Source organism: Seriola aureovittata, chromosome 6 (assembly GCF_021018895.1).
Source record: "Seriola aureovittata isolate HTS-2021-v1 ecotype China chromosome 6, ASM2101889v1, whole genome shotgun sequence".
Classification (NCBI taxonomy): Eukaryota; Metazoa; Chordata; class Actinopteri; order Carangiformes; family Carangidae; genus Seriola; species Seriola aureovittata.
In genome coordinates, this window is record NC_079369.1 from 2,552,496 (window position 1) to 2,578,571 (window position 26,076).

The 26,076-nt window shown below is 41.3% G+C and overlaps 2 protein-coding genes across 3 annotated transcripts in view; one reads left to right on the forward strand and one right to left on the reverse strand.

Moving 5' to 3' along the window:
• The window catches only part of cyfip1 (cytoplasmic FMR1 interacting protein 1), a 30,930-nt gene that overhangs the window by 3,627 nt on the left and 1,227 nt on the right, over positions 1-26,076 (reverse strand). The window contains exons 2-25 of one of the 2 annotated variants that reach the window (XM_056378153.1): positions 20,064-20,181; positions 18,802-18,891; positions 18,209-18,286; positions 17,912-18,013; positions 17,635-17,816; positions 16,741-16,837; positions 16,317-16,445; positions 16,097-16,201; positions 15,432-15,523; positions 13,895-14,012; positions 13,143-13,265; positions 12,796-12,921; positions 12,550-12,716; positions 11,521-11,668; positions 10,478-10,631; positions 10,230-10,386; positions 9,098-9,194; positions 8,570-8,646; positions 7,624-7,732; positions 7,427-7,546; positions 7,026-7,225; positions 5,895-5,982; positions 1,863-2,006; positions 1,612-1,702 (exon numbers count right to left, since the gene is read on the reverse strand). In XM_056378153.1, coding sequence (XP_056234128.1) covers positions 1,612-1,702; positions 1,863-2,006; positions 5,895-5,982; positions 7,026-7,225; positions 7,427-7,546; positions 7,624-7,732; positions 8,570-8,646; positions 9,098-9,194; positions 10,230-10,386; positions 10,478-10,631; positions 11,521-11,668; positions 12,550-12,716; positions 12,796-12,921; positions 13,143-13,265; positions 13,895-14,012; positions 15,432-15,523; positions 16,097-16,201; positions 16,317-16,445; positions 16,741-16,837; positions 17,635-17,816; positions 17,912-18,013; positions 18,209-18,286; positions 18,802-18,891; positions 20,064-20,180 — 2,911 coding nt within the window. In that variant the 5' untranslated portion in view covers position 20,181. Of the gene's footprint in view, positions 1-1,611; positions 1,703-1,862; positions 2,007-5,894; positions 5,983-7,025; positions 7,226-7,426; positions 7,547-7,623; positions 7,733-8,569; positions 8,647-9,097; positions 9,195-10,229; positions 10,387-10,477; positions 10,632-11,520; positions 11,669-12,549; positions 12,717-12,795; positions 12,922-13,142; positions 13,266-13,894; positions 14,013-15,431; positions 15,524-16,096; positions 16,202-16,316; positions 16,446-16,740; positions 16,838-17,634; positions 17,817-17,911; positions 18,014-18,208; positions 18,287-18,801; positions 18,892-20,063; positions 20,185-26,076 lie in introns of both variants that reach the window. The other variant, XM_056378152.1, reaches the window with a different exon arrangement.
• Positions 2,013-5,884, forward strand: LOC130170647 (fibronectin type III domain-containing protein 9). Its single transcript, XM_056378157.1, has 2 exons — positions 2,013-3,539; positions 4,658-5,884. The coding sequence occupies exon 2, from the start codon at positions 4,744-4,746 to the stop codon at positions 5,377-5,379; it is 636 nt and encodes a 211-aa protein (XP_056234132.1). The 5' UTR covers positions 2,013-3,539; positions 4,658-4,743; the 3' UTR covers positions 5,380-5,884.

A 26,076-nucleotide genomic window follows, 5' to 3' on the forward strand; every position in this document is an offset into this window, starting at 1 on the left:
ATGAATCTCAGGTGATCTGACGGATAGAGAGTGGACGGCTGTAAGTACAGTACGCACCCATGATGCATTGAGGTCCGATCACTCAGACCACATTCAGAGCTGTCCACACTCTTTCAGCAGTGTGAACGCAAATGTGTCCCGGGCCACGCTGAAGGACCGCCTACTCTACTGACGCCGCAATTCCACAGTGAACTGAAAATATTTTGACACTTCTCACAGTGTTTTACACACATTGATTTGTGCTGACCGGTCACAACATTAACACTGACTGCCACTTATTAATTTCCTTTTTCTATTTCAAATGGCTAAAATCTTATTTCATCCCCCTTCTCTCTCTCATTGACAATGAACCTGTCTGTCATAGTCTGACTGGATAGAAATAACAACACATTTGGTCTTTGCTTTCGGTTCAGGCCGTGGTTATCTCTCTCGCCTCGAACCAGTGGAATGTCCTTCTGGCGAGAGTCCCTTCACGCACACTGAAACTCTTGCAGATGTTGCAGAATGTGGCGGCACATCTGGTTTTTCGATCAGCATAAAAGGGCACACGTCACTTCGCTGCTCATCAACCACCACTGGCTATTCATGTCTACTTGAATCAAATCCAAGTCACTGATGCTGCCTTCAGGGTGACTTCTGGGTCTGCACCATCCACTGGAACTCAGTCTTTCAGCCACTGTGTTCCTCTAAGGAATGTGGTCAGGCATCGTCAGCCCTGCACACACGACCGTCTCAGTCCAGACTGTTCTGGTCTGTGGTTCCCTGATGGTGGAACAATCCTATCAGGAACCCGGGCCGCTGCGGTTGGGACTAAGCCTTCGTGGTACAGACTCCACCAGGTGAGCCACCGGGACACCCAAACATTTGTAAATGACTCTTACTGTGCACTGTCTGGGAACTTCTACTACTTGGTGCCTACACCGAGCTCTCCTGCTGCACTGAAGCTTTAGTGTTGTCCCTCTTTGTAAGTGGCTTTGGATAAAAGCTTCTGCTGCATGAGTAAATGGAAATGCAAACACAAATGATGCACGTGTTCATTTGCATGTAGTGCTCACTCGTGACTCATGTTAATGGCAGGTATGATTTCAGTGATTTCTTCTTCCCTCTGTTCTGCTGCATTTCCTCACTGCGCTGAGGAGCTATGAAAAGAGTTGACAGTCGGAAGTATAAACTTTGGTATTTGTTCTGTTACTTCATGTAGATTTGATGTCTTATCTGCTGAAGCAGGCGTCCTCACAAGAGTTCATTTCAGTGACAGTGTTTAAAATAGCTCATTGTTAGTTGCTGCACAGCTTGGTTCTTTCAACTGTTGTGTTACTTCCTGACTCCCAGCATCCAAAGGACAGTTTTTGGACCAATTATTTTTCCAGTCACAAACTGTAGTTATTCTAATTAAATAGTAAATTCAAGCGTGAAACAAAAATGAAGGTGAAATGTCACCATCAAAGGCATCACTGTTGCAGCTAACAGAGATATGTAAGACTCATTTCTAAGAACTGAAAGTAAAATTCATGTTCATCCAGTGAAATTTAAAAATTCCCAATCTTTTCTTTTTCAATTCAATCAATTTCAATTAGTGCAGAATAAGCAGGGGGTTAGATTTTCACCTACCTGGGGAGCCATACTCGTGGCGGGGAAGTCTGCAGATCTTGGGCATAACCTCCATCAGGGTCTTCACATACTGCATTATGGTTCCCTGGAGCTAAACACGAGGAGCAGAGTATCAACCCGCAGTGTATAGTCACATAAAACACAAATTCCCCTTTTGCTGTTGATTTGGCATCAATTACGTTCACAACCAACAAAGAAAGCGACCTCTATTGACCCCTCCCCGTAGTGTTACTGCTCACTGTTCTACTCACCAGGCTTTTGACAACCTTCAGCAGTTCCTCCATCACCACAGCAATGCCCTGGTAGCCCAGCAGTCGACACATGACCTTGATGTGCGGGGGACCCAGGAAGTTTCTGTAGGAGCTAAATATGCTGCTGTACGCCAGGTTCAAGGTCTACGTTCAGAGGAGGGACAGAAAACGACAGGAAAAAGTTCAGCTCAGAGCTCCAACACTTGAATAAACATCGTAGTGCATCGGGGTGAGGGTGAACACTTGAATGATAAATGGGAAACAAGTCATTATTTTTTCTATGAAGGCCATGCCTTATTATTAACAAATGGGTACTGAAGGTGAACTGGGCTCCTGTGTGAGTGTTAACATCAACAGCAGAGCTGAGTCAAAGTGAACACTTTCAACACATTAATAGCCAAGGGCACATTAACAGGTTATCTTCGGTATATTAAACAACATAAAAACAAAAATAACTTAAAGCCTGACTCCTCTTCAAATCCCCTTGGACTGCAAAGTGCCTGAAGCTCCACAATACATGAAGTATTAGCAGAATGAACTGCAGTGCATTCAGACCCTTTCACTTTTCTCACATTTTAGTTGCAGCCTTATTCTTAAAAAATTATTTTTCCAATCTTCACTCTTCACCCCACAATGACTAAACAAAAACTGAATTTTAGAAAATTTTGGAAATGTATTAAAAATGAAAAACTGACATTTTTAGATTCTTCCAACTAGCGCGTCTGAAAATAGGAGAATTGTCCAACAACCAATAACTACACATTTACAGCCATGCTAGCAGCACTGTGAGGCTCTACTTAGTGACAGCCAGCTTTAAGCTAAATGCTAATGTCAGCATGCTAACATTCTCCCAACACACATATTTACAAATACACACGTTTACATATTGATGTTTTATAGGTGATTTTATGAATGTTCAACTTCTTAGTTTAGCATGTTAGCATGCTAACATTTGCTAAATACTAAACTCTGTCCCTTGGATTTTGTTTCGTTTTTTTTGTAGATTTGAAAACATGTGCTGGATAGAAACACCAGGGTCAGGGGATCACTGGCAGCATTAGGAATCATCCTCCGGGGACCAACGATATCCAACGTAAATTTCATGACAATCTGGACACCAGTTGTTGTGAGACAAACAGTTGGACAGATGGACCGACGGAAGAGCATTTCAACCTCCTCTCCCCACTCCACTCCCAAGAACCCACCACTACATTTTCAAAATACCATGGCATGGACCAAAGTGCTGGTCAAGGGGGAATTAATGATGAATATTTCTACTATTTTACTAGATAAACTAGCAAGTAAAAAAACGAGAAGAGAAAATAATATGAGACCAGCCAAATTTACAACCATTTTTGATTTAATATAGATATAATGACCCTTTTCTAACATCCAGCACATGAGATTTGCAGCTCCCTCTCTCTCCTGTCGGCAGAGAGTTGAAGCTGCTGCTCTAATCAAAGCACTCCCACTAGTGTGGCAGCAGCAGACGCAAGGACGCACCGATCTCTGGTCCACTCCTGAGACTGAAAACCTACACAGCAGCACCCGGCGTCGCAGCTCTTGACGGGACCGGATGACTAATATGACTGAACTGCAAGAGAACAGGATAATCTGAACCAGCACCTCAGGCTCTATAGTTTGGTATGTCCAACACGTGCTGGCACTGTGTTCCCGGTAAGTCTTCCCTCCTTTCATGCTTTGATTGAATAACCACTTATTTGTCTTTATGGCACAGAGCCATGTTAAGTGAAATGTGTCACAGCTCAAATTCTAAAAGATTTTTTTAAAAATTATATATTTCAAAACTGACGTTAAACCTACTATTCTTTTAAGATTATCTGTGTGAAAAGACTAAAGATCAAAAATAACCTAAGTAGACCATGTAATTTGAATGTGCCTTGTTCCCACCACATCTACTCTGCATTATTTTAAAATGTAAAAGGCTAAATGAACACTTAATTACATTTCACTGCATTTGATACCATGTCAATTAAAAATAGTCCAACACTGAGGATCTAATTTGGGCTTTTATGTGAACTGTCTATCTGTTTCCTTTCCTTTTGGGGCAACTGTAACATCTGGAAGGATTATTTTGCCTCCATCTGACATCTGTTTCAGCTCCAGATCACGCTCTTATTTTGTATTCTATAAGCCAGAAAGGAAAGAGTCAATAAGTATAATAAATAATGCTCAAATCAAAAGCTAAAACCAAAGGTCAAACCATTCAAAACTGACCAGTGGGCGGGGTGGGGGTGGGGGTTTAAACTGCTCAAGGTTGGCAGATCATCACCTGTCCTGTAACAGGTGACTAACAGCACAGATCACAAACGATTCTGCATTATGTAATTTGCTGAAAGTCTGTACATACGCTCACCTCCCTCCCACTGCTGCACTTCCTCCCTCTTATAATATATATATTTGTTCCCTATTCATGCTTCATATGATGTGGGTGTGGGATGAGTGGGCAGTTTAACACGATGTAGTGTGAGCAGGATGTGTAGGACTGAAGTAATTACATGTTTTATTGCAGCTGATTGTACATGTAGTTATAATTGAGGCAGGATTCTGATATTTTTGATATTACGACAGAAAATGTGTCGTAATCCACTGTAATCACTCCAAACACCAGATCAACAGACTTTCACAGTGAGTTAATGACTCGTCAGTGGTGGAGCTCCGTGTATGAGAAACACAGAAATCAGAAATGGCTGTGACAAAATTATAACTTCATATCATCTGAATTTTCTCCTGTCGGTGTTTTACTCTGTGTCAACGTCATCTTTCTTTTCCAGGTCGTTTTTACATTGTGAGCAGACAACGAGCGGAATAACTGAGGAAACACTTCACTCATATCAACTCAACTCTACAACGCCTCCTCATGGGGATTGCAGTCTACAACATCTCTGCCACCTCAGCCAGGGTGAGCTGGCCATCGCACCCCGGTTGCCTGGACACCTTCTACAGCGTCATGTACGACCCCAACTGGAACAGCCTCCTCATGGGCTACAAGCGCAAGAGCTTCATGCACGAGGAACGCATCCCCGTCAGTCAGACCAGCGCACACCTGGCCAACCTCCTCCCCCAGACCGCCTACTTCTTGTGCGTGACGTGTCAGGCCGCCAATCCGGTGCGGGAGCAGTGCCAGGTGTTCAGCACTCTGAGCGAGAGCGGCGAAGGTCATGACAGAGCGGGCTGGGAGCTCGCCATGGGCGTCTGGCTGACCTGCTGCATCTTGCTCCTGGTCATCGCCGGCATCCTGTTGTGGGGATGTCTTCACACCATCTGCTCCCTCCAAGTCCAGGCCGCAGACGGCTGCCCAGTGGTGACCAACTCAACCCTCCAAGACATGTCCACATCTGGACGCCTCTACACGCCCCGAAGCAGCGAGGACAGCACCAAACACGCCACCATCAGGCAGCCCCCCCTCCACTCAGCGCAGACCACTGGCCACATAATTGCCCAAGACCATGAGCTGAGGACGCTCGCTAAGCTGTCTGGCAGCGAGCCAGCATGAATCAACTGGATTGAGGTCATCACAGCATTGTTCTGCCCGCACTGAATTGTCACTGAGTATTTTCATCCACTTATAAAATCCTATTTGGGTTTAAGAGAAACAACAATGTTTTCAAAGGAACCATTTAAATCAAAAAATGAATAAATAAAACATAAATGATCTGAAAACATATTAATTAATTAATCTTGTCTGTATTATTATATATTATATCTATTGTCCCACTGAATGTTTCTCATGAAGGACTTTTTGATCTCAAAGTTTTCGTAATACATTTAGATTTTGCACGTTTCACACACTGTTTCCCATCATTTTGCATTTCCAGCTATATTCTATGGATGTATATAACTAATATGTAGTGAATGTTTGACTTCAATATGTGGTCTGAAGAGGAGTCAGTCAAGTCCTGCCAGGAAATCAATAAAAAACAACCCTCCACTCATGGAATCCTAGAGCATAAAATGAAAAGATCTTCCTTCTGTTCCCTGTGAGTGCTGATAAAAGAACAATCTACTGACCTTTGACCCGTACAGATACTGTGGCTGAGCATTGGGTGGCTTGTCCCTCTGGAACTCTTGAGAGAAGGGCAGGATGGTGCGCACGAACCTGAACACACAGATTATTCGAACATGAATCTCCACAATCAACAACATCAAGATATTATGTGCATAATGAAGGATGGCAGGAGGCTAAAAGGAAAATAACGCACGTGCGCGCGCGCACACACACACACACACACACACACACACACACACACACACACACACACACACACACACACACACACACACACACACACACTGTCTGGGTTCTTTTCCAAGTCGTCTCCTGAAGATAACCTTGAAGCAGTGATTTGTTGAAGAAGCTTTATCATCCGAGTTATGAGAACTAAAACCTGAATAAACCAAACATGAACACTCAAGTTTCACATCTCATACAACAAACAAGTTCAAAATGTGTCTTTATGCGTTTGGGCGTTTATGCAAACATCAAACCTTCAAATTAGTCACTAAATAATCAGAAGACTGTCATTACTGCTGTTACTACCGTTATTTGATAGAACACACTGTACATACTCATCTGAGCACAATATGAAGTTTACACTCCGTCCCTCTACAAGACCAGGACTGTAAGCTGTAGGCGCGAAGGGATCTGTCTTACTGCTGCAAATGCAAAATCAAACTTGAAACCTATTAATATGGTCTGAAACTGGGTCTTTTGGAGCCTCTGGAGTTCTCATCCACGGTTCAGCATGTTAATCCTGCCTCACAGCTACCGACTCAGTCGTATGCATTATGTACTTTAATCTGGGTTTATCAATCTGACCTTCCACTGATCTTTACCATATGTTATGTTTATTTTCATTTAGAAGTGTTGATCTGACCCAGAGCAGGTGATTTACTGCTGACGGTGCCACTGAGTGCCACCTGTGTGTTAAGTGATTAATGATGGATGTAACCACCACACGACCATTAATCATGATTGTGCAGCAGCATGTTGGCAGGAATTCATGTTTTGAAAACTAACTGGCTTGATGGATATTTATGTAAAGTATCTCTTTTCATCAAATGTCTGAGTTAATTAGCTTCTTTGTCTCCCACCGCTACACTCAGACTCCAGAGAGGACAGACAGTCAGGCAGTGACCCACCTGTTGGTAGAACCGTTGTAGCAGTAGTTGGGCAAGAAGTCGTAGTTGAGCTCCCAGAAGACGTGCAGCGTTATCCGGCCGTAGGGGGCCGACACGTTGTGGTTGGCCTCGCGGAACATGGCGTCCAGGCTGTCCAGAGTCAAAAACTTACTGAGGAGCTTGTGCGTCATGCGGTTGATATCCAGAAGACCTTCCAGTTCCTTTAACCAAGTAAGACAGAAAATCAGTGTGTAACTGCACACCCCTGCACAGTGCACACACTCACTTCAGTCCAAGGACAAACTAGACCATAAAAAAACCTACGTCTGCACAGAAGAAGCAAATAATAGGAGCAAACACAAAATAATCATAGAGAGAAAAATTATGATGTTATTTATTCACAACGATAAAAATCGACTTACCATGATTGAGGTGAGGTCCTCGCTCTCAAAGCGATTGATGGCCAGCTCCAGAGACTTCGAAAGGGCAGCTGAAATCCTCTGAGTGATGAGCCTGTTCAGATCAATGGAGCGGCCTAGGAGCTGAGGTTCACAACCAGTTAGTAAGGGAGGCACAACATGGGGGGGGGGGCTAAATGCATGGTTAGGACGGTACATACCTGGACATGGCGCTGCTTCAGCAGAGTCTCGTAGCGGTTGGAGGCAGGCCAGGGAATATTGGCCCCTTGGTTCTTGCAGTCAGTTCTCAAACGTTTGTCAAGGAGAAGACTGAGGGATTTAAAGAGTAAAGTTAACTGTACAAGGTGTTTTCATAGAAAACAAAAACAACAACAAAAACTTTTTTTTGTCCGACTTACACCCACATCCCTGTCAGCTACCGCTCATCAACACCACCCATCATGTCCTAAAGCTTTGTGTTCATTTCGACTGATTTTTAAGTGAGTGCCGAGTAACAAAATATAATAAATCATTTTTTCATACAAATAAATCTTTCAACACCTTATTTATTATTTTTATTTCAAGCTAATGCTATGAATTTAAACAATTCATTCATTACTTCTAGCGAATAAGCTAGCTAACTCTTTCCACCATTTATTAATTTAAGCTAAGTATTTATCCATTTATCCAATCATTTCATCGACAGCATCTCTTCCACCCCCCCACCCCCCCCACCCATCCCCCCCAGCTAATCATTTCAAATGTGTATTCTCTCTTCGCTAACTGTTTAAATCACTGAACCTTTAGATAACTATGCTCACTTGCTGACCAGTGTTACAGAGTAGGTTTGTACTGTGCAGCTATTGTAGCCGGTAGCTTTCTGCTCAGCATCACAACAAACTACGATGTTCTATGTAGATGGTTACTATCCACCTAAACTTAAATAAGCAACTATATGATTGAATAAAATCATAATAATTATAATACTTATATAAAATACATAATATTATATATATATATATTTCTTTCTTTTTTTTTTTTTTTTAATTAGTTGAGCTAGCCAAATACCCCTTGGCATCTTCAGAAGTATCACCTGGTTGGAAAATTACAGCATTACAACACAGGTAAAGAAAAAAGAAAAACAGTCCATAGAGATATTTCACTGACCTTCCTGCTAGGATCTTGTAGTAGGCAAATATCTGATCAGCCAGCTTGTAGACGAACTGATCGAAGCACAAGTTCACCTGAAATAATCACACAGGTTCAAATTAACATGTATCTTTGAAAATAAATGTTTAAATCTATGAGGAGCATCTCAACAGGGGAGGAACTCGACGGAAAACAACATTTTTTCAGTTTTGAAATGTTGCACTTGCAAAAAACAAATTTTAAAATCACTTTTTACTTGGTAATTCAATTAAACAAACTTGTGTTCAAGTGCAGGCTTGGTAAGAAAAACAGTCATTCATGCTGATTTTGAAAAGTTGACAAATAGTACATGTCATCACACAGTCTTCTTTTTCATATATTTTCCGACTGAATATTGAACGATGGAAATTGACATGATGTATATTGTATATACATTTAGAAAGGTGAGATTTTGCAGGGGAAGCTTCATCACATACCAAAGTTTAAACTTGTCAAGATGGAAAATGAAATCATCCAGTTTATGCACCAAATGTTTTTGACTATTACCTCAGCCTCTATTTCATCATAGAGGAACTGCTTCTTGAATTTGGTCAGGGCGTAATGCGCACTGTCGTTGTACAAATCCAGGGGATACAGCACATACCTGGAGGGGATTGAAGAAAAAAAGAGAAAAGGTTTAATTCCAAAGTGTTCAAAAGTGGAGAAAATATTACAATATGAACGCAGGCTGAGTCGGGCTTTTTGCTAAAAAGAAGGAAAGCTGATAGAAAGAGACAGCGAAGCCACATTGGGTCATTTAGTGCTGAAAATGGAGCCGGATACGAAAAGTGCAGAAGGAAAAACAAACATTACACCTGTCGAGTGAGTTAAATCCAATTCTGGTGTCTCATGTCAGACACAAGTTCAGGGAAATATTTTCAGTCGGATATGTAAAGCTTCATTTGAAGTTTTAAAATTTAAATATATCACATTACCATAGGTTACTGTGCTGCAAAAGTGTCACTGTTTCTATACACTATACAGTCAGCTCCAGAAATGTTTGGACAGAATTTGTAATCCATTTGTTTTCTGTCTGTATATTAAACATCTATATGGTTAATACACAGACTTTCTACCGGTTCTGGCTGCACATGAAGAATTATAGCAGATACAGTTCATGGCAGATGATGTGCTTAATGGCTTATGTAAAAACCTGCCTCATATCAGCATAATCCTTCAGCAAAGTTTTAAAAACAGACATTCATGGCTAATCCCATTTTTTAGGATTTTACCCCGGGTCTTTTTTGAAAACATAAGATAAGAGAAAACAACTGCTGAAGTTGCTGAATGCCTCTGGCCAGTCACACCACCAATAATCTCACACAGCCAGACCTCTCTCTTAACAAATTCGAAGCACCAAGTTTGGTAAGGAAAGGACACAGACACAGTGTGTTGGAGAACTTGAGGACAGCTTGTCTTTCCACCAACAGAGGGATGCTTCATATCCAAGATTTAGACAATTGTGAAAAGCCAATGCTAAAGAAAGGCGCAAAAAAATACACAGATAAAATGTTGGATGTGTAGAAAAATAATAAAATAAAATTTCGCAAAGATGGGAGGAAATATGTGGGAAGTAGTAGGAAAGGAATGTTTCTGCACAATTACAGCTGTTACAGGAAACAAAAATTGCATATTTTACTCCATCATGGAAGCTTCCTTGGTCTCCAGGATGTGGTCGGTGAGGATCCACGGCATGGACATCTCGATGGGGAACTGGATCCTGCGCCCCATAGTGAGCTCCAGGAAGAACTCTCTGAACCAGAGCTGGGAGAGGTCACAACACTGCTGCAAGGTCTCTGCACAGAAGACAAAACAGGCTGTTATAAAACAAGTGTCACTCTCACGGCAGTGGTGCAGCAGTGGAAGGACTCTGCTGTTTCCTCTCACCGCTGAAATTCAGCAGATGGGTGTAAAAGAAGGACTCGCGGTGAAACTTCTCAATGTCCAGGATGGTTGGTCCTTCCAGACTGCTGCGCAGAGTCTTCTTTGAGCCACTTTTGTCAGCGATGAGAGACTCCAGCATGGTCCTCACCATGTAGAGCTACATGCACGTACAAAAAAAAAGAAAGAGAGAAACAATGTAAGTGACGTCTAATTACTGTGTATAACCCACTGGTTTTATCAGCCACATCACCTGCAAACACCACATATCCTTCAAATACGGTTTTCTAATCTCATTACAGGTGGGTGGCGTGTATAAAAGCTCGTCTGTGTGTTGCCTCCTACATGTCACAGAATATTATCTCATTGAAAAACCTGCATGGAACATCTACCTGAAAATTTAGCAGGAATGTGGATTTTCTTCTTCTTTTTTTCTCACAGCCGACACGCAGCAGCAGGGAGGCTGCTGTACATTTTCCTGCACTATATCACAGTTCACCTCAGTGGGGAACATGTTCTGAGACCTGCTTTCATAATCTCTGGCACTTACATCTCAGATGAGTTTCAGAGTAGATGAACACAGGTGATTGTTTAGGGCTTTGTAGTGCTGCACCTGGAGTAAAGATTAGTTCTTGGTATTGAGCACTAAGCTGATTGATCTGTGCGGTTTACGCAACATGAAGGTTGCTACTAAATAATGACAATAAGTGTGATATGTAACATAACTGCTATTCAGCAGTGTGAATGTATGGATTCAAACAGAGCCACCCTAGGACACTTTTGAAGGTAAGGCTTATTGTAAGTCATTCAGAAGTGAAGTGAAGAGACAACACTACAGAATACACAGATTTATGAGCTCACTATCTCCTTGTTCACATGTTGCAGACCTGAGCTCAGATCTGATGCGAGCTTCGTGAGACATATGATTAATGCGGACCAGGGTCACAGTGCACAAGACCGTGGAGGCATGAGGAAGGACAAGAGGAGGAAGGGTTAAAGCGAGCTAAAGATAAAGACTGGGTTTATCAGCAGAGGCAGGGAGGTGAGACCTGTGTGCTGGAGGGTCCCACAGCGCGGCGAGGAACCTTAATGTCAAAGCCACCCTTGGGGTCTTTTTCTCCACGGAGGGCAGGATCGTTGTGAGGCTCGCGGCCGGTTTCCCAGTCGCAGACCGTCTTCCGAATGGCCTGCAGGACGCTGCGGTAAGAGGACAGTTCAGAAACTTCAGTGAGTTTTCTGGTTAACCGTAGAACACAAACTGACGTAGCTGCAAACAGCTTCCCTTGTGAATTATGAATGTCAAGGGCGCAGAAAACATTGTTGTTTAGGGCAAATTTGCTTGAGGTTTAGAAACTCAGTGGGATTCATTTTTTTATAAAGCACAGAGATTTCTAAAGGAGCAGCTGCACAGAGCAGCAAAGCTTCATCGCTGAAATCTACGACCTGCAACAGCTGAAATCCACAATATTGGAGATGGAATCGAAACAGTAAAGTTGTGGGTCGGCTGAAAGACGCTATAAAGCTCCATAGATTTGAGAGAAACTGATATTTATCTGTCGGCTCATCACTTAGAGCAACACCGCCCACTGTTGTTACAAAAACATGACTATAGCAGCTTTAAACATCCCACAGCCTGGAAAACCAGACCAAAAAACCAATGACTTGTATCCTTGTCCTCACATCCTGTACTGATGAAGGAACTGATGGCAGCCACTCATAGGCACTCAACTTCTAAAACTACTTATGTTGCATAATCCATAATGAGGGACCCACTTCCTAAGTTCAATATGTCTGGAACATGTTGTTTTTATTTCTGTGCAGTCATTCTTCAATCAAGGATGACAAGTAAAAAGTTTTTCCCAGCATTCCAGGGTTCAGGAACTGAGCGTTTCATACGTACATGATAGCTTTGGGAGATATAATTAACACCTGTGCACCTCCGCCAACCAGTCAAGTTGCAGGAAATATGGGCAAAACCTCTCCTTCTCTTCCCGAGTTACAGCGTTAAATAATGGCCAGAAGTGTTTTGAAGAAGTGTGAATGTGATCAGTTAATTGCGACTGCGGTGGGATCTCTACCTCTGGACGACATTCTTCCTCTTCTTGATGGCCTGTCGCAGCGGGTCACGCAGAGTGATCTGAGCGAAGTCCTGCAGAGCTGAGTAGATGGTGTGACGGATGGCGTGATTGAACACACTCTCCATGCGTCCCATCAGCACCTGCAGTCCCTTTATCATAGCAATTACCTGCCAAAAGCACAACATTTAAATCAGTGAGAAGACTTGCAGCAGTTCAACATCCACTCGTACCGTAACCATAACTAACCTCTACGAGGGCGAACTTCTCCTCGCTTGTGTAGTTGTATCTGGTGGCTCTCTCATACTCCTCAGCGTTGTCGGGGCACTCCTTGTTGGAGTACTTGTCTGTGGGATGAACCAGTTTCCAGGAGTACTGCGGGCAAAGTCAGAGAGTAAATGGATAAAAATCATGCAGTACTTGGTTACCATGGTGATCCCTGCAGCTCTACGCAGTCACAAAGAATTAACAAAAGAAATAAGAACTTAATTAAGTCTCAACTATATCTCTCCATTAATCTCCATCACTTTCCATATATATATATATATATATATATATATATATATATAAATAATGACCAATCTGTGCTTCCTCACCACTTCCATGACGTGAGCGCTCCACTGGGAGAGCAGCTGCATGCCCTGCAGCGCCAAGTCAAACAGCTTCCTGTATTCCACATCCGTCTTTTGGGCTTCCTGCCGCCCTGATCCCGTCACCACCTACACAGACACAAAGTCACACACTTTAACACACACACACACACACACACACTGAAGGCCCACTCCACAACACCCTGATGTCCTCACAGTATGGGTGAAAAAAAATGTATAAAAACAAACCGTTCAGTGCTTTAATTAATAATGTTCCGAGTGTAAAAACACTCATTCATTCGTGGTGTGATCATTAAAATGACTTTCCCCATTCTCAACATTTCTGTCTGTGCATCAGCAGTTATGATCCACAACTAAACCTCGATCTGAATCACACTGAATTGTGACCTCTGGAAATCCTTTGGGACGAGGCATCTGCTCAAAAGCTCGTTACATCACTGCTGGGAATTTAAATACCTCTCGCATAAGAAAGAGCTCTTAAAGCCTGCTTATGTAGAAGACTGTCAGCTGAAATAGCCAGGTGGCCGATGTACTGTATGTTTATTTATTTAACAGGCTCACATCTGACACGAAGATGAACAGCAGTACATATATATATATATATGCATGTCATGCACTGCTCCACTCTTCAGCATTATAGCAGCATGACAGACAATCCAACACCACACTGATGACCAATTTTCACCAGTGCTGTGCCCGAACGTCTCACTTTAAACCCTGTGGAATTTCATACTGACCTCGCTGTTGCTATAGCGAGCCAGCTCCGAGATGAAGCGCATATGATCCTCGCGGATCTGAATCATCTGCTCACAGATGTTGTACTGGGGGCTGCTCGATATAGACGTGCAGGTCCACCTGGGGGGGGGGGGCACATGTTAACGGAGTAAAGACACAGAATTACTGACAGGAAGAAAAGCCAGCCAGAGAGTTATGGAGAAGACAGAAGAGCAAATCTAAAAAGGGAAACGCTGTGTTTGGTGTCAGGCTGCGGCTGCACAGATATCATTGTTAGGATAAATTCATTGTTGGTTTTTGTCTCTTCAGGTGGTTGTTGGGAAATAAAAAACACCAGTCTGACTTTTTTTTTTAATGTATGAACTTATATTTTTATACTGTGACTAATTTACTGTCATATTGAGTGGAAATCACCTTGCAACATCAATGGCAATAACAATAATACTAACAGTATATATCAGTGCATTTAAGAAAAACACAATTCACACAGCTACAACAGCCAGAAATAGCATCGTTCAACTGTAATGTGTGCTTTAAGGCGGGAAACTGGATTTACATAAAGAATAAGGCTGGTGAGACTCTGGATTTTTATTTTTGTCAAGTAATGTATTTCTTTTCTTCTGTTTGAGTAGCATTTGTTCACAAGACTAAGAGTCTGAAGCCGCTCTAGTGGGGTTTTGAGTCTAACTGACATTTTGACCTGATGATGGAACAAGACGAAAAGTGAATGGATCAACAAAGTTATTAGAATTCGCCCTGATGGGGGACATGAATTTTTGCTCTAAATACCAAGTTCATGGCAATGCATCCAGACACAGCTGAGACATTTCACTGGAACCAGAGGCCCACCCCAGAGGGAAACTCTAAAACCCTCTCGTATAATGTCAAAGCAATCCATCCAGTAGCTGCTGACATGTTTCAGTGTGGACGACGGTGGTGGACCGACAGACTGCCATCACTCTCCCTTGAGCCACGCCGCAAGCATAGCTAAAGAAAGACTACAGTACCCAGCAGTCTTAGGGAATTACTGAACATTTAAAAAACTAAAAATAAAACTATATATGTGTGACCTGTTTGTTAGAAAACATGTCCAGGGCTGGCAGGTGAGAAAGTGCTGAGAGACGGATTAACTCTTTATTGGTTTCGGTCTTTTCATGGGATTTACTGACACAGAAATATACATATACTTTATTCTCTAAGCTTCATGAACATTATGAAAACCAATATCTGTGATAAATGCTAGTATCATATCATCGTATCTATACATTATCCACACAGAAAATCCTGTAGCTCGAGATCATGATACACAGCAAATGACTGATGGGCAGATCAACGGTGGGAACTGGTTTTCTCAGCGTTACATCCTGGAAACAGTGAAAACATTCAACAAACCACTGAACACAACTCTTTATATCTTTGTGTCCGAGCTCCTGGAAAACATCACCAGTTTTACTTGGTAACAATCCATTTATCTTCCAATGAGCCTACTTCACAGAGACATCTGGACCACACAAAAAAAAGTGTGTGCATTCATCTCACCTGGATTTGTTCTCTTCAAAGTGAGCGCTGGTCTTGATGTACCGGGACAACTCAATCTGCATGTCGCCGAACAAAGGGACCACCTGGAGTTGCTGTGAACACCAAGAACAGAACACATTTGCATAATTAATACCGTATTAAACAGTGGAAACACGCTGGATGAGTCTGCCTCACTACAAAAGTAAAATAAGAGAAGAAGAAGAAGAAGAAGAAGAAGAAAAAGAAAAAGAAGAAAAAGAAGAAGAAGAAGAAAAAGAAGAAGCAACAAAAGACAAATTCATGGACTGAAGCAACTCAGAAAATAAAAACAACCATCCCAATGAGAATATGTAAAATAATTTCTCTCTCCTACAACGCAATACTGCATTTAAGATAACATTAAATATTATATATTAAAGCTGAAATTATAAGTCAATTAATAAATTAGATAATCAATAACTACTTAATTGTCTTTTTTTTTTATTAAGCAATAATAAGTAATCTCTCGTTTCAGGTTCTGAAATGTGAGGATTTGCTACTTCTCTCTGTTTTGTCATTATGAAGATTCCCTGGTATTTTATTTTCTTAACTATAAATCAATTTATCAAGAAAATACTCAGCAGATCAAGTGTAGCTTGACAGAATATGCTCCTGTGTGTATCTGACATACGTCTAAGTCTCTGTACCTTGAAAAACTTGTCAATCTTGGTGAGGTTGATTCTCTTCTTGGCATCTAGTTTGTAGATGTTGCTGCTGTTTCCGTCCATGAGGTACAAGCCGAAACCCATTACCTGTGGAAGAGGAACAGCGGTTATTTCTAAAGGGGCGTCCGTTCCTGTCAACAATGCCACAGTAAATAGTTTAGAAGAAATGGTGCAGCAGCTGCAGGTGCAGGGCTTTACTTACTTTGAGCAGCATGTGCTTCTCACCGGGAGTCAGGTACATCTTGTTCTCGTAGTAGTCGACACACAGGTTGACGATGTCTGCCAGCAGCTCTTCGTAACCATTAATCACTTCCAACTGCTGCTGCAAAGACTGACAGACAGGACACCAAAGATGATTATTATCTTATAAAGCTATTAATCACACAGTAAGCCTCACATCAAGCTTTAAACTGAATATTTCAACATTATTTTCAAATCATATTTCTAATTAAACTGCTTGTGTAAATTTCTAAATACATCATAATTTAAGAGTCAAAAAATGAATGCTCGTCTGCTTGTGAAGCCTGGAAAGAAAACAGCAGTGACACCGCTGTTGAGACTCCTTCCATATTAAAACTATTTCATCTTAAGAATATTTTGGACAGTATGATGCACATGTGACAAACCTGAGTGATTTTGTTGTGGTTTGCCAGGAACATGGACAAATTCTGAGACTCCTGAATGGACGAGGGCTCAGACATCTTTCTGAGGAACTGGGCAGCTCTAGACGAAGAGAAGACACAGGTTTGTTTTAATTAAAAATAAATGAATAAATTAAATAAATAAAAAAAAAGACAGACAGACATTAAGCATCTATTCTGTCACTCTGACACAGGTTTTCAAACTGTGCGGCACACCTCCCGGGGGGGGGGGGCGCAGAGAGAGAGAGAGAGAGAGAGAGAGAGAGAGATGTGAGGCGTGAGCGATGATTCGTGTCCTTCTTAGAGTCACACGTTTGTCACATCTGACCACACAGACAAGCACATGTTTTAAGATTCAGCGTGACTTACACTTTCCTGAGGATATCATTATCTCTGGTCAACATTGCAAATAAACATCCATAAATCTACTGAGAAAAAAGACCTTCTTTATCACTCCACAACTCTCCTAAGACTTTTTATTCAGTGTCAAAGTAATCCAGTGATAGTTGTCCGAATATTAACTATTAAACAGGAAGTGCTAATTGCTAATTAGGTATGACTTTTAGATGTGCCACTTTACCCGAGCTGTAAACAAGTATTGGCTTAAAAAAACATGGCTTTGTAGTCAACAGCTAATTAACTCACTCCATGGCAACATCATACTTCCTGTTTACATCTCCAGATAATGAGAACTGTAGCTCCAAACCTTATTAAAGTAAAACACAGAATAATAATAATAAGTGTTACAAAATCTATATAGTGTTGAAAGCTCCTGGTTTCACACATACTGTTGAAGCAGTTAGACTGGTGCTGCCATCTAGTGTCTGTTGCTGTGATCAACAGTGTGACTACAGACTGCCGTAACATGACTCTGGGTACCGTTTGTAGGCGGAGTGGTCGTTCTTGACGCTGCACTTCATGTTCTTCAGTTCGTCCAGCACAGCGAACATGTTGATGAACTTCCCGAGGGTCATGAGGTAAGCCTCGGACACAAAGTCCTTCCTGCGCTCAGTGTGACAGAGACGACGGACCTCCCCGCAGAAACGGTCGATTGCTGTGCGCTGGGAGAGACGAAAGATCAAGTTTATACAACCAGGCCGGAGACTGGACAGTCAAAGAGTCTCTGCTGATATACAGTATAAATATATGCATTTACCTGGAAGTACATGAAATTCATCAGCTTGGTGACTTCAGGCTCCAGGACCTCCACCGTCTTCTCGTAGATCTCCACTCTGTTGGGCTGTTCGTTGCATTTCACCTAGAACAGAAAAAGAGAAACAAAAACCCTTAAAAGAATCGTAGGAAACTTCACACAACTTTTGTTCACCAAGATACTGCCATATAAGATTTTCATTATTATATTAATCTGTATATTATTTTCCCGATTAATTGTTTTGTCTACAACATGGCACTTGAAAATTGCCAGCTCTGTGAGCAGAAACACGGTGGTTACCTGTGGTATTGCACGTGAGCAGCTCCTCCAGGTGTAGAGCATGATGGCGTACTCCTGCCCCTCCTCCAACATCTCATTCTAATTAAAAAAAAAAAAACAAAACAAATCAATCAGACCAATAAATTCCAAACTGGGTCACATTTTCCAAACTAAATCAAAACACAAAACAACACAGACACAATGCACAAGGACTGAAACGTGCACGCACCACTGCTTCTTTTGCAAGTCATTTTATTCCCAGTGGGTGGCAGGAAAGTGCATTAGTGCTTTCAAACCAGCGCTGCCTCCGTACAAAGTGCTGTTTGATTCTGACCCTGAGCAATTAGTCCCTCACTAATTAGACACAAAGCCCTACTATTCCTGTTATGTGATGGTCCAAAGGATCCGTTTGTCCACGGGCCATTTGATTCTGGGCCTGGGTCCTGTGAGCTGCCTGCTACACAATACCAAATGCTCTGGTAGGACAGGAGAGTCCCTTACAAGATCCTGTTCCCAACAAGCCCCTGACCTCATTCTGGTGAATTTATTCTTCCCATCAAGTCGTCACTGAGGTGAGAGAGAAGAGGGACACACTAATAAGTCATATCACATACCATGCTGGAGTGGACGGTCGCTTGCTCGATGTATCTGGCGATGCCGGTGACGAAGGCATTTCTGTCCTCGAAGTTGGTGTTGAAGTTTGGCTGTGGGAAGATGGAGAAAGTGTGTTCACAACAAATGACACAGGTTCAGATGTCAGGTATGTTACAGGCAAGACGTGTGTAAGATACAGTGAGCAGGAAGTATGCATGCTCCAAGTTACCAATGCAAAGCAATTTGTCCTCTTTACAATTAAGATTTTCAATGTTCCACGTGAAGTGAATTTATTTCACAAATATTCACCCAAATCATTTCATGATATGATATATATATTATTTCTTCCTTTCTTGATTTTGCATGGAAATGTAGATTCATCTAATTAAACAGATGGCCAGAATTCATGTGCTATCTTTAGTAAGCTCATGTATTTAATGCCATTTTGCAGCCTCCTGCAAATAAATTCTTATCCTGATTTGTAACATAAATATCTGGATTATCAATCAATCAGAAATGAATAAATTCACTTTCTGTACACAGGAACTAAACACAGGGAAAGAAGCTGTAATCTTTTAAAGAATACAGATAAGCATATCAGGAAATACCCATTAGGAAATGCTACAGTGGGTGTTGCAACTAACTGATCCTGTTGCTATTAACGTCTCTGCTATATGTGACGTGTTGCATGGGCTGCTTCTCGTAGCAGCTCTACATCAACTGTAACAATAGATTTCTGTTCAACTTGTTTTATTTAGGGACAACAAAGTGTTTCCTTTATGTGCTGATCTATACATGATCTTATTGCCTTTTCGGGAAACACTGATATTGAAAGCTATTCATGATCAATATTCAGAGATGAATGATTCTACACTCTATTCACTGTGTTTTTATAGCTATAACAGAAAGTTGTGTTGACGGTGATTATTACTGCATCTATCATGTTGTTCTGATGATGGGAACCTTGGGGGAGACAGTGAAAGGAAGAGAAGGGAACATTCATAGACTAGGTGAAAGAGGAGGTTATGTCTATCACTGTTGTCATGGTGCTGTGTTTGTATACTAGTGCCTGATGTTTTTCAATAACATTATTTCTATTTGCTATCCTTATTATTAATTATTATATTTTTCTGTGTAACTGCAGCACAGTCAGGAGAGAAACCATTGTATCAAGTAAACAGTAAGAAAAACTACATCTCTAAGTATTACCATGCAGTAATTGCATGCCCCACAGGAAGTGTGTCTTATCAGACTGCGTAGATGATGAGCTGTCAGCACTGACCTGATACATGACCGAGGAAGGGAGGGGCTCGATGCATGGCTGCTGGTCTGGGAGTGGCAGCTCCTCCAGCAGGTCCACGTTGGAGAGAGCATCCTCTAAAGTCACCGTGGACGTCATGCTGCTGCAAGAGACACAAAGAATCATGTTGAAAAGCTTTGGATAAAGAAGGATGAAGCTCAGCAGCCTTATGCACAAGCTATATCTATATAGTGACATTGTTTAGGTTTGACAAGCTGAGGCACCAGCAGCACAGCAGGGGGAGGGGTTGGTAAAACCAAACTGAACTGAATAACTTCATCACCAGTAGTAAACTGATGCAACTGCAGGCAGCACCTTCACCTTTGAACACAACCTTCAAAAGGAGCTTCATGTGGTGCTTCAGGTTCCCCTTTGATGCAAACAGCTATCAAGCTGCACAGAGCTTCCTGCACAAAAAGCCTCTGATCGACCAATCAGGTTAGTGCTCGATCGTGACGTCTGCATCATCTATCTGGCATTATCTTGCCACCTTTTTTCTTCCATATACTTCTCTATCTGGCCAAAACATGTTTGCACTTAGATCATGTTACAGTCATTTTACAGTATGTCATCAATTCCAGCAAAAACACTGAAACACAAAACTTCTCTTTTTAAATCAAGCCAACGCAAACACTGTCGTTAATACAGTCTCCCGTTCCTCAAATGCTACAGAGAACATGATCCGTGGAGTCAACAAAATGAAATCAAATGCAAATAGATTAGTTCTGTATCAGTAAGTGGTGTGGTATGCTTCGGTTTGCATTCTCACGCTGCTGCTGACTGCTGATTTTCGGACGTCACAGACACTGAACAATCAAAAAACCCATTGCAATCAGAATTGACAGTGAGTCAAACAATCCCCAGCGACTGACCACCAACACAAAAGCCTGGCAGTCGGTGCATGTACCGGCTCAGGGTCAGACGAGGCCACCTACGTCCTCCTCTGCAGATGGAGGTGGAGCGAGTGAAGTGGAGCGAGTCCATATAATTAAAGGACTGATGCAGGATAGTGGGTTTTTAATGGTTGATATTACACACAGTGACACAGCTGTTCAGTGACATGAAATCACCTCGGCCAGATTACTTTGTTTGTGACGTCATTTGAGAAAAATGTCAGTTGCCATGGAACTTAGGTTTGGAAATTGTTATGGCAAATGCAGAGCCCAAATCCCACCGCTCTGACTCATGAAAAACATGGTTATATAATATAGTCATCATTTCTATCATGGTTAAACTGCCAATATGCTCAAATGTTGTTATCCACATACACATAAAAAACTGAGTCAGAGAGGCTACAGGAAAAAGAAGATATATAACTTCACTTCCCTATATCACGAGTTCGTTGTTTTCATCCAAATAATCTTTTATTCATTATCCAGCATTATGCAAAGCAGGCAGAGGACCAGCACCTGATGCACGTCCAGGCCTGCGCTCCACAAAGATTTCTACAAAGTATGAGCACCGTGAGTGACCCCCATCAAAGGTGTCAGATTACAAAAGACAGCTGCTCCTTGTGATGACGGAGAAGGAGCATGAACAGAAACGTTGGTTACATTGGTTACGTTGGTTAGTGTGGTTCCTGTGCGACTTCCGTGCATTCAGGCAATTATGTAAAATAACAGTTACTTCACAGGCTAAAAATACCTGTGTATATATTTGAGTGATCAGACTCATTCATTTTTGAGATATCTGAAGAGCACATGGAAAAACAATGTGAAATCACTAAATCATTTTTTAAAGCACAATTGGCCTGTTGGGAAACTTCTGAGTATCTTTAGATTACACTGATTAGTACTAGAGCTGAATAATATGCAATAAAAAATTTTTTAAAAATCATAGTGCGGTTGCGACAGGTCACAGTTTCAGTTGGAGTGGTCATTTTTGCATTTAATTTCGTTGATGACCATGTAATTTTTGTTGTGCTGTTGTGCTCTTGCGTTGTGTCTGGAGGATATGATTTGTTAACTGGGGGATTCTCTGTAACACCACAATGCTTCATTTATGGTATGTTTTACCAGGGCTGCACTATGTGCAAAAAAAATCATATTGCTATTAATTTGGCAGATTTTGCGATTTTTTTTTTTTTAAATGAAGATGTGATGTTTGTTGGTCTTATGAATATGATTTGTAGGTCGGGGCGTCTCTGTAGCTCAACAACGCTTACGGTGCAATGTGACACATTTTACCTTTAACAAAAAATTGGAGCTTCTGCAATTTGTATATTGCACTTGGCCGAATTGTGATTTAGATTATATTTCAATTAATTGTTCAGCCCTAATTACTACTTGTACAAAAGCAGTAGTTTAATTCCACGTCAGTTCACAGGCTGATGCTCTGAAAAGCTGCGTCACAGCCCTGACAAACTGATGTGACCTCAGAAACATATAAACAATGTAACTCACTTCCTACATTTTGACAGTGAAATATTTCCTATTGTTCTGGCTCTGTACTGCAGCACAAGGAACATGTCATGACGCAGTGACTGAGGTTCAGGTGCTGACTTTCAGCTTTAATTTCAGCGCGTTGACGTCTAACACGTGTGGGAGTACAGAGCCAACAAAACCAAAAATGTGTTACTTTACTACTAGTGACAGATCGTGCTGCCAGCAATGTAATAAGAAATCAGTAAATTAACACGTTTATGTTGCTCATGGAAGTACCCAAAGTACATAACACACTGACCAAAGTCATTCCACGGTACAGGGAGTAAAAATAGGTGTGGTTAGTTGCGAAACACAGTTTTTGATAGAGAGGAGGAAGTCAGATGGGAAACGGTATGAAAAGCAGTTTTCAGAGCATGTCTCATTAATGACTTTCCAAAAATACTTTTTTTTTTAGCTTGTCAAGCTGAGCTGCAGAGAATCAACTTGGCAGCATCTCAGACTGCAGATCTGTCATCTTAGTGACAAAACAGGGAAGTATGAATCACAGACAATGGGAGCATGTGATGCAGGGTCCACTTCAAGACGAGGAACGACTGGCCCTGAGCTTTTAAGCTGATGTGCAAGAAACTGAAAGTAACCAATAAAAACAGAACACACACACACACACACACACACACACACACAGTTCTGCATTTTTTATGCATTTCTGTGCTTAGAAACTGTTCATATTGAAATATAGAGAAAATTTAAAAAGGAAAAAGTAGATTTGAAACAAACGTTTTACCTACAGCAAGTGCAACTATTGATGAGCCTAGTCGTCAACTTTAACTCTGGACAGAAACCATGTCCATTACTGAAAAAAAAGGGAACCTTGGTGGCTTTTGCTTCAGAGCACAGTTCCTGTTCAGACTGCATTGTCTAGAGATGTCTCCTCTTCTAAGAGACAGACAAGAGACAAATTAGAAGAGCCATGCCTCTTCAAGTATCATTTAGCCTGCCAGGGTGATGGCCATTACACCCACTGCTGAAGCTGCACACCATGTGTTTGTAGGGCTCGCTCCATAATTACACAGTAAGGAGCTTAAACCGGACTCAAGTAGGTAACCTAGGTGTGCCGAGCAGAGGCCAAACACAAGCCACTACCAATCACACAAAGCAATTTAGGCCAATGTTTAAAAGACGTTAAGTTTCAAGAAATAAATGAAAAGAAATAAAGTGAAAAATAAGGGAGACTAGTTTCTGCCTGACAAACAGTCTGTAAGAAAACAGTTTGCAGTGAGGTCGGGTTATTCTGCACCTGTGATTCACAGCCGGGTTGTAAGTGAGGGGGCGATTGTGCCTTTGCTGAAGGGTAAATAATGACAAAAGACTATTGTTTGAAAAGTTTGAAAAAAATATTAATCATCATTTGATCCAAAAATATCAGTCAGCTGTAACAACAACACATGTTGCAATCGACAGCGTGTGAACACTGGTTAGCAGAGAGGTTAAAATAGTTAGAGGAGGATTATCTAGAAACTATCTATGGAAGTTATCTAGAATAATGGATAAATGTTTGAAACAGACAACTAAAATGATAAAGGGCTCCCCATTCACTGTGTAGTGCACTACGTTTACTGTCCACCATTTTATTTGAGTGTCCTTAATCCTGAGTGTGTAAATTTGTCCACTGTATAAATTACACAACAAGTATATACAGTACTTTCTGCTAACAATCCCACAATGCAATGCTCTTTACTACTAACTACTGAGTAAACTATTTTGTGTCTATTATATAGGGAGAGTGATGAATGAGTGAATGAGGGAGTGATTTTGCACAGTCGTGGATAAATCGTTGAAAAACTTCACTAAAGGTAACAGATAAACAACTGAAATAGTTTGTTCAAAGTACTGGACAATGGTTGAAAAGTAATAGATAAATGGTTGAATTAGATAGATACAGGTGATGGATGAATGGTTAACTAAAAGTAATGGATAAACAGCTGAAATAGTGGATTAAGGTTTTAAACTTTCCGTTTCTGGCACTAAGTGGTAAGAGAACCAAACCAACCTAATCACTGACGGTTCAACTGGATGAAAAAGAAAAAAACAATAAATGGAACAATATCTACTTTTATAAAATCAATAGTGTTAAACAACCAAATTAAAATCAATTCAAATGAAGATTTGGAGCATGACTGATGATGTTGATGAAGGGGCATTTGAGTTCATCTGACAGGCCTGCTGGGGTGCTCCAGACAAAGAGGTTGGGAACCATTAATCTAGACCAACCAGGACATTGTTCTGAAGACATGTTGCCACTGAGTTTCTCTTTTTTTTTTTCCATCAATCCGTTTATTAGATTTTGCATTTTTTCCAAAGTAACACAAACAATTGTACATGAGCATCCCCTCTCTCCCTCCCTCCCTCTCTCCCTCACATAGCAGAGATAAACAGGAAAAGACATTGGCATAGAGAGACCATCAAATGCAAAATAGGTAGTCGGGAAGTGCCACTGAGTTTTTCACTTGTAATTTTTCTGTGGTGTGAGCAGCACAAACGAAATTCCATTCGCCTCCATTGTAGTGGAGTGGGAGCACAAATGTTAAAGACAGATATCTCAAAACCTCCACGGATCAAACTGAAACTATATATCTGACAGGACCCCCAGTGAGTAAGGGAATTCAAGTCATTGATGTGAACTTTTAAGGTAGTTACTGCATGCAAACAGTAGTCATGCAACAACAGATTCAACAAAAGCAAAAAGAACTGTCTGTTGGATATTATGAATTGCAATGTTTTAAATACAGTTGTCTTGCCTCTGCAGATGAAAAGATGACACGTCTGACACTTTAGCATGCTCTGCTAGAAACTATTTGCAGTAGATCACACTTTTCTATATTCTTTCTTACGTGCAGACAGTGAGGAAGCCATGTGTGCATTTTATTCCACTCAAGTGAGAAACAGATACAATAACAAGAACCGCTTCCCTGCAGAACATGTACCTTTGACATTTCCAAGGAGATGGCAAACAAACACAGACACAATAAAAGCCACTCAATGTGACTTAATCACCAAGCTGCACCAAACGGTGCCACTCTGAAGGAAGTTGCACATGTTTCTTTACATTGAGGTGTGAAAACCCCCATTCAACACATTTATTTTGCAGGAATGCACACCAAAGTTAGCACTTATCAGTGCCATATTAATCTGTTGGTATTTCAGTTTTGTCTTAAGTCAATGCATAACAAATGACTTCCCCAATATGTTAATGTTACAATACTTCCTGACTGCTCAGTGGTGCATACATCAAGTCTTATCTTCAACCCAGAATGCATTTTAAATCACTGTTAGGAATTACTAACAATGCAAAGACAGTGATCACTACAGAACAGCAGGGAAGGCAAACGTGTCACACAGCTTCACTGACTTCACTGCCGTAATGTGCAGATTAAACTGCACTTTCTCACTTGAGCTGTGATATTCTAATGTGGTTTTTCAGCAAGATTGAAGAAGAAATAAAACCACATAGAAAAATAACCATCTGACTGTCACCAAAATAACATGTGCGGTTTTACCTACAGTATCTTCATACCTAATCTTACTCCTTCCTTCCCTTGTGTCCTCCGAGC

What these genes read in the sequence shown, in the direction of transcription:
- LOC130170647 (XM_056378157.1), top strand. Translation starts at nt 4,744, where the DNA reads ATGGGGATTGCAGTCTACAACATCTCTGCCACCTCAGCCAGGGTGAGC.